At 36.7% G+C, this 14,129-nt stretch overlaps 1 protein-coding gene across 3 annotated transcripts in view; it reads right to left on the bottom strand.

The window, feature by feature from the left end:
* DCDC1 (doublecortin domain containing 1) overlaps positions 1 to 14,129 on the bottom strand; it is a 393,336-nt gene that overhangs the window by 189,400 nt on the left and 189,807 nt on the right. For all 3 annotated transcript variants that reach the window (XM_074372209.1, XM_074372210.1, XM_045523733.2), the window contains 3 exons: positions 6,624 to 6,725; positions 3,314 to 3,477; positions 121 to 246 (listed from right to left, as the gene is read on the bottom strand). In XM_074372209.1, coding sequence (XP_074228310.1) covers positions 121 to 246; positions 3,314 to 3,477; positions 6,624 to 6,725 — 392 coding nt within the window. The remainder of the gene's footprint in view (positions 1 to 120; positions 247 to 3,313; positions 3,478 to 6,623; positions 6,726 to 14,129) is intronic.

Here is a 14,129-nt window from a genome sequence, read left to right as displayed (position 1 = left end):
AAATAAATAATTGCCTATTTAAGATAATTTAAAGAATGTCTTTTAGTGGTTAAATCTCTCACTCTGGGAAAACCGAATTAGGTGATTTGGATTACTTTAACCAAGCACATGTTAATTTACTTGTCACATCCAGGTAGGAGAACAGCATTAGGATCCAAGAAGGTTTTATATGCAACTGTAATGCCACCTCTGGCAAATGTGGTCACCTGGTCAAAGGTCAAACCCAAAACAGGGATTCCTGGAGACCTGAAAAATGGAAAAAACATCAATTAATCTGCAAAATGATACAAACACTGAAATTTGAGCACAAATAAACAATAAAACATATATCATCAGTATCTAATAAAATCCAGAAATAAGTGAATTTTCCAATATACAGCACTATTGTTGGTATCCTATACTGACATCTGACATGCACATTTCAGTTTATTTGGCTGATTTATAAAATGCCAAGGACAGATGAAACACGTGTAATTTTTAAAAATAATTTCAATAATAAAAGCAAAGTATTTAGTTGAGAAAACAACCAATTGTTGTCCCAACAATGTTCATTTTTCATGTGTAACTACAATGCAATACACCCATAATAATCTTTGGAGCTTATAATTGAATGAATCCTTCATATTTGGCTATAAACAACTATTTTTTGAGCTTACTAAATGCTATACTGATTTGATTTTTCATACTACAAACTGTTGGGCACATTGTTTTAGGTTAAATTATTTAAGAATTAAGATCAAATGTAAAACAGATCTTAAATAAAAAGAATGGCCACTATGTCAATTATGAGCCATTTTTTTTTTTTCTGGAACTGGTGACAAACACTTGCTACTTACCTTGAAAATTATAGGACTCAATCACATCACCTGTGTCGTATTGCCAAAAATATTTAAACTGAATCTAATCATGAGAAAATGCTCAGACAAATCCAGAATGTGAAACATTCTACAAGAAAAGTGCCTGAACTTTTCAAAAAGAAAATGAATGACATAAAAAAAAAAAAAAGATGGGGGAATATTATAGATTAAAGGGAATTAAAAAAAATAAGAAACTGCAAAAGATAAAGCTTATTTGAATACTGTATTACAAAAAGTTCTAAAGCAGACTTCGGGTAGTTTGAATATAGATTATATCTTAGATGATATTATACTATTGTTAGCTGGGTTAGATATCACAATGTGGTGATAGAGAAGAACATTCTATTCTTCAGTTATGTGACCTGAAGAATTTAGGAGTAAAACTTTAGTGACTGTCAGGAATTAATTTCAAAAGGTTCAAAGGAGAGAGAAAGGAGATATAAGAGAGGAGAAACAAAAATGGCAAGCGCCTTAAACTGGTAAACCTAAGTGGAGGATATGTACATTTTCATTGTATCATTTTCTGTAGATGAACTGGATATTTTTCAAAATAAAAATTAGGATAAAAATAATTAAAGGACTCAGAAGCAGGTATTGGCAAAACTGTCTTTTGCAAATGAGTAACCTGATCCCCCATATCAACATAAATTAGACATGTTAGAATTACTCCCTAAAAATGAATATAACTTAGTACATATTGCTCATTTTCTCAGTATACTTTAAACTAGGTGGAAATAACTTTTTAGACATAAATTTAGAAGTTTCAATAGTAGCAAAATGGTATAATGGTTCCCTAGTGCTACACATTGTATTCAAAACCAGAAAAAAAAATATATTACCCTATTAAAATAGCAATGATATACAAATACATACACTTATGAATTCTTCCTGCTACAATCCTCAGTTGATTTTAGCATATTTCAGATACTTAGCATTTTACTAGTTATTCTACAAATATGATACAATTAACAAAGAACAAGCATTTGATCACATTAAAATACTGTATTATAACAAACATCATTAAAAAAAACATCAAAATTAGTCATTGCTTTCACTTTAACAACGATATTTAAGAAGAAATTACTGGACACATTTTATTAAAGCTTTTCTTTGTAACTGGGAGAGACTGCCAAATAATACAAGAGTTCTTGCCACTTTAGAAGCATTGCTGTTTTTATCACTGTAAAAACAATTTTCATCATCTAATTAAATTATATTTTAAAATCTGTGCCTATGGGAAAAAAATACCATTCCTTACAGATATTTTTTAGTTCTATAAATTATACAGCGTAAGATATATTAAGCATTTTAATTTTACTCTTCTTGGGGCAGATGAAATAGATTTTGTAATATGCTACCCACAACTAATCCTACAAACTTCTCCCAAAACCTTCATGGATTTCTGAATAGATTTATTTCAAGTTTTGAAATTTTGACTATTAGAACATATAGTAAATCCAATCAGATTCTAGTTCTACCTATGCCATTTTTATTATAATTAATGTATGATCAATTATATTCTACAAGCAAAATTATTTCCCCCATTTCCCTTATTCTGTTCTACAGATAAACAAAGAGCTAAAAAAAACTAAACAAAACAAAGATTAAAAGTAGGCAGAAAAGTGTGTTTAAGTTTCCTGACAAGCAGTTTCAGAGTTCATATGGATGTGTCCTGTCAAAATATGCATAAATTTCCAAGATATTCCATACAACAGCCCAGCTCATCAGTGCCTGTAGACAGAAACATTTTTCTTTTCTCAGAAATGCAGATAATTTTATGCAGGAATTTACCAATCTACAAAAATTTACACGATGCTCAGCAATAACCAGTAATTATTGTGGGATAATGTAAGGCGCTTTTGAGAAATATAACTTTGATAGGATAGGGCTTACGAGCTTTACCAATTTATCTTTAGCAGTCCTGTCATTGGTGCTTAAAAGGTTAAGACTTTATTTGTGAAAACATAGAGAGATAGTGGGGAATCATGTTGTCTACAGCTTCATAAATCTTGCTTAAGATCCTTTTCAATTACCATCCATTTCTCCTTTAAAAAGGGACAAAAAAATAGAGGAGTGGAAGCAGGTCAGGGCAGTGTGCGACAATGACAGTGTGATGGGCTTGGGCCCCCCGTGGCGTTTCCATCTGCTGTCATTAAGGTGACTACTCAGACATGAACAAATCCCACTTGCTGTGCTGACAGGCAGACTTCAAGAACTATGACAAGGCATTAAGACAGAAAGTCAGAGGGAGAGAGGAAGAGAGAGAGGGAGAGAGAGATGTCATATCCCACAGACAATACTGCCTCACAAAAAAACACCCCTGAAATTTTATTGGAATTCAAAATAATTTATTTTTTTCTGCATAAAGGGTGCTACTTGGCTTCTCAACTCTCCTTTTAAATTAGCTTGCCCTGGAAAAACTGAGGACAGACAGAGAATAAACACCTTGCTCCTACCTGTATGCTTTACCATAAGAGACCCAGATTTTTTGCTCATTCTTCAGCAAAAGTGGGTTCTTAATTTCTTGACCATGCTCATCAAAAAGCCGGGCTGAAGAAAAATTGAGGCCTGAAGCGTTGATGGAAGAACCTTGAAGCCTTTGATGAATCTTGAGAAGTAACTGGTGGTGGGGGAAGAAAATGGAGAAGGAAAAGAAACAACGTAAAGTGTGAACACCTGTAATAAACTGTCTACTCTGTAACAAATGAAGTCCAAACAAATGATAATTAAATTCACATAGAATGTTAAAAGAAGTGTGAAATGATGGCAATGTTTAGCTCAGTGTAAAGTAACAAAATGAGCATGGGCTTTTAACCAGCAGGGGGTGCCACAGGCTTGTGATTGAGCTCTGACCCTTTGGCACAGGGACCGAAAGCAGATGTGACAGTCTCACAGAAAGAGCATTTAGCTTCTATACACGGGAACGTCTTCTTTGATAAGGGTTATGCTTTTCTTGTCTGAACTACATATTCTGTTAGGGTCCTTCCAGAGCATGTTCAAGTTTTACAAACAGCCATCTCCCGTCCCCGACTAACCTCAGGTAACCGATGGTGGAACAACCCACTGCTGACAGGATTGCAAAAATAAACATGCTTCTCTGGCCTGAGTTGTCTCACTCGGAAAAACTCTTCCTGGATGTATTAATTAAGAGCCCTGCAGAAGCTTGTGAGCAGCTTCAATAATGGATGTTTTCAAGTTGTAAATAAGGTGTGATTGAAGTGTAAAGTACGAAATCCTTTCATTTAATATTTTAAATAATAGCATTGTCAGCGTTTGCTTCCATCTTTAGGGTCTCTAACTTACCAACATATTTCTAACTGAAGGCATATTTCAAATGAAAGTAAATCCAACTGAACTGCACTGTATATGGAATTTTAAAAGGCATTTTTCATTATTATCCATCACCTTTGTTTGAGCGTTTAGGAATCTGCTCTTTCCCGCTCTGTGTCCCACACTATCCATCACTCTGTTCTCCCCCTAGCCTTCTGTCACAGGCTTCCTTTTCTTCTCTCCCTTGTCAGTTCCTGTGTCTCTCAATTTCGTGTTACTCTGTAATCTCGGCAGGGATGCGGATATAGTCATGGCCTTTTCTTGCCTAGCTGCGTTCAGGGAGCCTTTTCTGCTCCTTCTATTAATTCTCACTGAAGGTATATAGAGAAGTGCTAAACGCTGAGGCCCAGAGGAAAGAAGAGAAAGATGCAATCCTGTCATATATCTCCAGTTTCCTCACATATTGGCTATAAACTCTTTATAGGGTAAAATATTTTCTTTGACCAGCAACTATATCTATAGGAAGCCTAAAAATTATGCTTTTGCCCTAATTAGGGATAAATAATATCTCTGGCATCATCTGCTCTACATTGTTTTCATCAGCTCTACACTGACCAGAGACTTTTAACCTTGAGCATCAGAAGGGCTGAATATGATGGCACATCTTTCCTTTCACTAAAGTTAATACTTTTTTATCCAGCATAGCCAGATCCCTTGAATTAAAAATAATGATTACTATTCTCCTTAGGAGTATCACAGGCAAAGGTGTTAGAATAGTAGAAATCAGTATTTTGTTTTTTCACTGGAACCGCAGACATATTTTGAAATCCATGGATTATATTTACAAAGCCCTATGTTTATTTCTGTGTGGTCTCAGCCCTTAGGCTGATTTTTTTGTAGCTTTGCTATTATTTCAGAAAACATGTAATGTTGATCATTTTTTAAATCACAGTGATTTTAATTTACAAGCATCACGATTTTTGTAAAGGAGGAAGATATAGAAGATTTAAGGCCTGATTCAGGAAAGAAATATGTACACAAAGAACAAGAGTGTGTGGTAGATGTGAACACCTGACCACTTAACCAAATCCACTTTCACAGGAGCTGCATTGCAATCTCTATTTTCTCAACTTGGTGACAGACTGCATTTTAGGTGCTCAAAGATAAGCATTCGACAGCCTACAGGAGGTAAGGCCTCAGTGCCTTTCATCTCTAGGTCATCGGTTAGGGCTGGGCTATAGTGACCAAAAATAGTGATAATCTTCACCCGTTTATTTTTAAAGCTATCATCACCAGGCTTTTATAGGATAAGAATTTGTTCAGGGACCTGAGAAGAGTGTGAAACATCTTAGGCTAGTGATTGAGACAAGTGTGCACCAAGAGAACAGTCGTCCTTGGGTGTCACAAGGACCCTCCCAAACAAAGAGCTTCATAATGCCCCTAGTTAAAGTTTCCCCCAAGATTTTCCTGCATATAGAAGCAAATCACAGATCAATTTCAGTGTGCATAAGCCAATAAAAACTTTCTACAGAATAATACCTTTCTGTGTAAGATTGCATAAATGCCATCTTCAATTTTAGTATGAACCAAAAAGGAAAATATTCTAATGTGAAAAAGAGGGATGACAGGTAAAGAATTGTAAGAATGCTTTTGTACCATGATAGTCAGGGACGTGACGATAAAAAAGCAACCAGCCAAGGCTCTTTATCCTTCTGTCTCTAATCAATCAATGTAGCACTCTTGCTACAAGGTACCAACCCTTCTGGGCCCAGCTAACGATCAGATGATCAGCTTTTGTGATTGACTGTAAAGTCCAGGTAATGGATACCACCAGGGAGAGGTAAGTCTGAGGGTGCTGAACTGAAGAGGGGAAAAAAGGAGCAAGTTTCTAAACAAAGGTCAAGCAACAGAGCCCAAAACACTAGTGTGCGCTCGGGCGAATGACTCCAATTTGTAAACAACAGGATATTCCGTGTCCTTTCATGCAAGACAGAGACCCAAAATAAAGACCGTGAGCACGTTGGTTCTGCCTGAGAAATATCCCAATTGTCTGGGAAACAGGCAAAGGTAAAAATGTCTCAGATAAACCATCTGGACTTGCTCACAGTGAGCACAGGGGAAGACCAGAGCTGTGTGTTTGTTGCTCAGGATCTAGGGCTTCGAAATACCCTTGACTAGAACACACCTTCCACTGAATATCATCTCACTCCTTTTCAATGTGTAAACGAGACGGTAATTCCCAAGTCCAGTGTAGACAGATTTCCAAATACAAGCACAATGAAAGTTAAGACACTGTTAAATAAGAGGCCAGGAGTTCATATTATACTAAAGCTGAGAGTCTAAGGAATCCAGAAGTCAAGCTTAAAACTACCAGTCTTCACAGATCGGCAAATGACTGATCTTTTTCTAAACAACTTTAAAGATGTAATTGTCTAAATTAACTTCAAGCAACTTGGAAGATGCTTATAGTCATAAATGAACAGTCAGTAGACTCACTCTTTCCATCATATAGTCAGTTTGAGTTGGGCTATTAGGCCACAGATCTGTTTTGCTGACATAAACAGAGATCTCTCCAGTGTCTTTACCATTTTCAAATACCTGAAAAATAAGCACATTCAAAATTAAAAATAAATACATGCACACACATAGATACATATATTTATAAATACATATATAAACACAAGCAGTCCTGGCTTTACACAGTACAGTGTTGACTGAGAGTCACGCATATGGGAACTGTGTAGAGCAAGGATACCCTGTACGAGCACATGCAAGTAATTGGCAATGACAGTCAACAAGACTAGAACAGTATAAAGAAAGTCCATTGTTTCTCTTTTTTGGGTTCAGTGTCCTTAATCTGACTGGCTTTCCCTACAATCTTAAAATGGAAGGAAATGCAAACATTAAAGGAGGATCACTGACTACACTGAATGCTTACATGGGGCAAGCATCAGAGAAAGGTCAGCTAGCAGCTAGCGACCAACTAACTAGCTCATTTCATTCTTTCTGAAGAACATAAAGCCACAAATTACACGAGGAATGTTTAATTTATATTTAAAATATATCAGTGTTCAGCTCATCTTTTGACTTACTAAAAGGAAATTCAACTTGACAAATTTATTGCATAACAGCACAATGAAAGCCACCCACTTTAAGTGCATATAAGCAACAAGTTGTTGAGAACAGAGATAAAATTTATAACATTGCATTATGCAACATTCAGCTGGAAAAATAAAAGGCTAGCAAACATTCCAGCCAAAAGTATCCAAATAAACCAGTCCCAAAGGAGGGCTCCATTAGAGTGAACACTATCCTCTGACCATGCTGAGGACCCACAGGGGCGTGTTGTTCACCAGGCAAGAAAGGAAGTAGGCAAAGAGAGATGAATAATTCAAGTTCTTGCTTTTTATTTTATTTTTTCTCAAAAGTTCTTTTCTTCCCTTTCTGATAGACCTATCACATTAGAGTAGCCATTTTATTTATTTCTAGTACTACTTCCATAGAAAATAATTTGGGAGAATATCCTACCAGAAAAAAAAAAAAAAAGAAAACCATCTGTTTTATTTTTGAGATACATCGAGAGTTACTTAATTAGTCCTAACCTAGTTTGAGGAATAATGTGCTTCAACACCACTTCCTCAGGCTTTAGGTTAAATAAAGAGAGAAAAAATAGATTTAAAAAAGAGTGCTAATGTTCAAGAATTGTGGGGTTTTCTCCACTCGGTGCTTTTCATCATGCTGATAGTCCAGGGAAGATGGTACAGCTGTCAGCCATAGTGCATTGGTACTCCACACTCTACAGTATCTTTTGCGAAAGGGGATGCTTTAAACCTCCTTTCTGAGGAAAAAAAATGTAATTCTGAGCAAAAAATCTTTTTATTTTGGCAAGGAACTTTGTAAACCCAACTGTTGCTTGCAAACCTATGAGCAATAATAATCATACTGTCCCAATAATCTCTTTAGGGCCCAAATCTGGAACAAAACTCTTAAACAACAGAACCACTTAGCAATGATGCTCACAATTCAAGGTGGCATGCATTCTGCAAGGTTAGTGTTGACAAAAGCTCATTTTGGAGAACTTATTGATGTTCCTCTGTCAAGACTTGCTAGATGTGCAATCAGAGTACAGCAAATTATATTCTAGAAGATAGCTGTGTGAGTGCTAACTGTCAAACTGAGAAAGCAAATAGGGCCTGGACAACACCTAAGACCTTCATTAGCTCATTGCTTTCTTCACTATTGCTAATAAGTCTTCCCTTCTGAGTCCAGAAAAGAGAGTCGTCAAAAAAAAAAAAAAAGCTCTAGCATACAAAAGTCCTATAAATTATTTAAAAAAAAAACAATAAAAAGTGCTTTAGTGTTTAAGTAAAAGTTTAGGTGTTTAAGTGAAAAATGTTGCCCTCCACTAGTCATTCATATAGTTTTTTTCTATATTTCTACAAAAGTAAAACTTTCCCAAGCTGAAAATCTATGAGAGTCTGTTTTTCTTAAGACCAACTCTTGTTTTTAAGGTCTATATTACTATGCTCATTTTTTTAAAAATCCAAGTATTCTATTTTTTTCTTCCATTGCATGAGAGGTATATTTATTTCCTATCATCCAATGTCTCTAAACAAAGATAGCTCTCTAAACAGAGTTTATATAGGAAAATAAAAAATAGTCTACCTTTATTTTCCTGCTGCCTGATCCTTGGCTTAAGAAAAACCAACTGCTGTCTTAGCTTCCCAGTGGCTCTCTGCATGGCCTTCCCTCCATATAGTCCTAAAACTAAATTCTCACCCTTGAAGTAGGGTAATGCAAAAAGCCAGCTGAGGCTAGTCTTGAGTCCCACGGAATAAGGCAACAGAATCTTAAAAAAGAAATCCAGATCTTCTTGAAAAACATCGTAATCACTACTGAAAAAAATACATAGAAATAGGAACTTAACTTCTATGCCCTTAGTTACACAAAGTACAAAGAGGTTCAAGGAGGAGTTTTCCATGAACTTTTTTTTTTCTTTTAACTTTCCTTCAAGTCAATGTTGACTTTTCTTAAGCAGGATTATATTCAGTTAGCAGCAATGTTTCATTGTAATATTGTTAATCAACTCATTCATTCAACAAATATTTATTGAGCAATACCATGTGCCAACCATTGTTCAAGTGCTTAAGATACACCAGTGAACTAAGATTCCTGACAGACCAAGTCAGTCAGTCATCAGCATGGTCAGCTGGGCCTAAAGGTTATACAATTTGGTGGGCTTTCTTTAACAAAAAGAATGCAAAATTACAAATGTGAAACTAGATACAAAATATTCATTTAAAATGAGAAAAGAAATCACAACAATTTAGACATATTAAAAGTTCACACATAGCAAAAACATAAAATCCCAGAAAAAGTCCCAAAATATTTTCATTCATTAATTCATTCATTAATCCAATGCACATTTTTTGGCAGAACTGTCTTTGATCACCTCTTCCTATGGTAATTCTATAACATCTTCTATATGGAGAATAGAAAGATAATTCTGTCTTTCCTTTTGCATAGTTAATCAAAAATTTTTCTATTATTGACTTGAAAAATTTCTCTCCACTTCACAACTTGGCTGATCATTTCGTAAAAATTTTTCGGATTCGTGTCAAACTTGGGAAAAGCTTGATCATTTTTCTTTAGAATATGAGCTGTAAAATGTGGAAGAATTTTCTACAGATTAGCTGGCTTTATTAATTTCACGCCATATTTTTCCTCTACCACCCATATACCTTTGGTGATTCCAAGCACTCTAGTCCACAGTGAAAAGGCAATACACTCCACGGCCAGCAGGTAGTAGCCGTCTTCCTAGAAGTTCTTCCCATACCATGGTGGCTTAGTCCTAACTGAACTAAGAGAAATGACTGCAAACCATTAATTACATTCCAGTATGCCCAAATTAAATGTATCCCCAATTCAATTTCTCCTTAGCCAGACCTCAAAAATGCCTGAAGCCACTTCAGCATCACCTGGAACACTTGGCAGAGAGGAAGTTGGAGTGAAAACAGACAATGGTCTCAATCAATTATACTTAAAATAGATGACGTTTGCAAATTTTACAGAAACATGTGCTGTGTGAACACATTGCTAGGGCCTCCCCAGGGTTTTGGAAGGGATCTAAGCAGGAAAGGGGCCCTGAAGCTTAGGTTTCATTGGCTTCCTGTTAAATGCACCTCAGAAGGGGTTAGAGGGTGGTAATTGCTTTGTAAAGGAGAAAAAATACAGCAGGGAAGGGACAGAGGGCCTGGGATCAAGGAGTGGGATCGGTGGTGGTTGTCTTATGAAGCAGGTGATCAGAAAGGCTTTCAAGGGAGGAAACATTTGAATAAAGACTTGGAGGTGAGAGAGCTAGCCAAGCATGTAGCTGGGAGGGGAGCACTGGAGGCAGAGGGAATGGCTACAGCAAAGAAACTAAAGGCAGGAATGTGCTCAGTGTGTTCTAGGAACCAAAAGGAGGCTGGTGTGATGGAAGCAGAGTAATTGAGAGGGGGAGTAAGTAACATGAACTGAGTTGGTTAAGGGGTGGGCAGCGACATGGGGAATCCTTGGAGGGTTAGAACAGAGCAGTAACAGGATCTGACTTAAAAAGATCATTGCGGCTGCTGGGTGGAGAGTAGACTATAGGAAGCAAAGGTAATCCGAAGGGTGAATGACAGCAGCTCAAACCAGAGTACGAACAATGGACGTGGTTATAAATGGCCAGTTTCTGTTGTTCATTCCAGAGTAATTTGTTTATTAGTGGGGTTGGGAAATAAAATTTGCAGCTAGGCTAATATTTATGAAACATGATGTTTGAATCTATGGCTGTAAATAAATCAACCTAAATATAACTTCATACGTAGTATTTGTGTACACACAAAAATGTTAACAAAGTATTAAAATAATTTTATCTACTGTGAGGATTTTATAGAGACAGGGACCAAAACTTAAACCACATGGGGAAAAGATGACTTGAATAGGAAGTTTTGAGTTGATGTGGTTCTTTGACCAGTCTGCCTGCCATTATTTATGACATCTATTTAAGGATTATTTAACGACACCTAGTTCAGTGCCATTATCGACCTTTAACGCTGTAAGTCAGGATAAGAGCTAGATGTAGGGGAACAGCAGGTTCCCAAACTCTCTGTAACTGCTGGGCAGACCACCCAGGAAGCTCTTCTGTGCATGAGTGGAAGACCAAACACCTAAGTTTCAAAATGCCTGAGAATGCAATGCTGTCAAGAGGCAATAATAGGAAAATGACACCACAGTGTGTCGCCAAAAGTTGGGACGGCCATACAGTAACAGGATTTACTACTAGAGGTCTGGTGAAGAAAAGGAATGTAAAACAGTCCTACAAAACTATTTGACATGTTTCAGGTGAAATAATTAACTATGTTGAAAAAAGGTTAACTTACATGTTGTCTTGGATTGGGGTCCCCAGGAGGCAGACTCAGAGACCAAGATTTACCTGCAGGATGTTTACTGGGGAGAGTTCGCAGGAGCAACACTGGTGAGGGGAGTGGGGAAGCACGAGTGGGCACGAGGTATACTGTGATGCAGGGGCCTCTGGTGGGAGCTCTAGAGCTGGGACGGCCCTTCAGAGTTGTCCAGAATTGAGGCAAGGGTGCTATCTATGCCTCTGCATTGCCCACCAATCAAATGTTGGATGCAGGTTGCCCCCAGGATGAGAGCCTAATCTGGGGAGAAGTATCAACTTTATAGAGAAGGCAACTGTCTAAGAAGAATGTAGGTGTGGCAGCTGGGGGGTGGGGTAATGGGTACCTCAGTTCTGAAGAGGGGATCCAGGTAGTGTGACATGGCATCCACTACGCACTTGCACGATAATCCTGAGTGCAGAGTGCACAGTCACACACATTTAAATCACTCAGTACTCAAAGCAACCAGATTTTACAGGTGAGTCTCAGAGAGGTTAAGTGACTTGTCTTAGGCAGATCTACTCATAAGTGGTAGGAAGATTTTTAGAAATCAAGTCCTATGATTTTTTTCCCAGCTTTATTGAGATATAATTGTCATATACCACGTGTACGTTTAAGGTGTATATTGTGTTGATTTGATATACTTACCTATTGTTAAATGATTACCAGCATTAGCTAACACCTCCATAACATCGCATAATTATTGGGGTTTTTTTTGGTGTGTGTGTGTGTGTGTGTGTGTGTGTTGAGAACATGTGAGATCTGCTCTCTTTAAAACTTTCAAGTAAACAATACGGTACTAGTAACTAAAATCACAATGCTCAGCATTAGAGCCCCAGAACTTAATTCATCCTCTAACTGAAAGTTCATAGTCTTTAACCAATATCTCCCCATTTCCCCCCACACTCAGCCCTTAGTACCCACCATTGCAGTCTGTTTCTACAAAGTCGGCTTTCTTAGACTCCACATATATGTGATATCATACGGTATTTGTCCTTCTCTGACTAATTTATTTCATTTAGTATATGTCTATGATGTTTTAAATTACAAATATCAAATTTTACTCATATCTAGGATGAAAGATCTCATAAAATGAAACTTAATATGAAAATTTTTAAAGGTATAGAAAAGTGTTTTACAGTGGAAATTTTTTATCTAAGTCAAAGGACATGAAAATTAAAATATTTTTCTTATGTGAGAAGCTAATTAGCCATGAAAAAATTCTTTATCCAATCAGAATCCAAAGTCACCTTTAGAGATAGAAAATTACCTCTAAGTGAATTAACACTTTATGTAAATTAAATCAAATAAATGTGCTTACTTTTTTCATTTTTACAGATTTGCGAGATAGTTTTTAGAATGCCCACATTTTTCTATATTTTCTCAAATGTATAATAGAAATCAAGCTGTAACATGTCTAACTTTAATATTCAGATGAGATAATCACAAAGCAAATATTAAAATAATGGGATTCAGGCAATGAAAATTTAATAATGAATTAATATGTTTATACTACATATGGGAAAATGTGTTTTAATGTCTAACAGAGATGTCTTTAAACAGTACTTAACAGGTAAGAAGCCAGTACATTTTTCCCAAGAAATGAAAATGCACTTCGTGAAGACAAGTTACATAACTGTTAGATTTCACCAATCTAAATGGTACCTGGAATCAAAAATCAAATACCATTTTTTAAAGCCCAGAAAAGATATACTTAAGAAAATAATTCATTTAAAAGAGACATTTTTTATTTCCTCTGTAAGTAGTAGCACAAGTCGCCATTTAGAAGACATAAAGTGGGTGACTGCCTATGGGGTAGGATTTTAGGGATGTGTCAAATGACTCTGACCTCAAAATATCACTCCCACCAACTTGCCAATACTACTTAAAATTCCAGTTGGAGATTTACTCTTTGTCACAATAAGAATATCACAGTTCTATGAGAGAAAATAATATTCAGCTTTACTGGTTATTGATTCTTTGAGGCTATGATTTTTACTCTTGGCTTTCTGGAATTCCTCAGAAGGCCTGGGATAGGGCTGGTGGATAGGGGAGAGAGAATGGGGAGATACGGTCCCAAGCAGGAGATCAAATCTGATGAGTGAGTCTGTGGGGACAGCCACCATCCTGGCTTCAAAAGGGGTAGATCCTACTTTCATCTACTTCACATGGTACAAAGAAAGAACTTTGATCTATTAAAAAAAAAAAAGTTTTGAAAACTGTCTTAGCTGGAAAGAAAGTGTGGCATGCCTTTTGCCTAACAGCCAGTTTTGAAGAAAGGGTGGTAGTGAGAGCCTGGGGTATCTGACAGCCTGAATTGGGTGTTGGAGATAGGCATGGAGGGAAGGTCAAGGGAGGCTGAGAACGGAGAGGCCTGCAAGATGGCCCTCTTTGGCTTCACAGTTACCATGGGAGTGGGCCTGTATCTCTTTCCTTTAAGCATTTAAAGTCACATTTTGTTGTTTTGTTTTAATTTTTTTAAAGGGCTGCTCCTCAACTCCATTTTTGACAAAGTAAAATTTCTAAAACAAGGTACATGATCTTGCAAAAAATATTCAATTATAATTCTCGCTAA

Source organism: Camelus bactrianus, chromosome 10 (assembly GCF_048773025.1).
Source record: "Camelus bactrianus isolate YW-2024 breed Bactrian camel chromosome 10, ASM4877302v1, whole genome shotgun sequence".
In the NCBI taxonomy this organism is placed as follows: domain Eukaryota; kingdom Metazoa; phylum Chordata; class Mammalia; order Artiodactyla; family Camelidae; genus Camelus; species Camelus bactrianus.
This window is presented reverse-complemented; position numbering and strand designations above follow the sequence as displayed.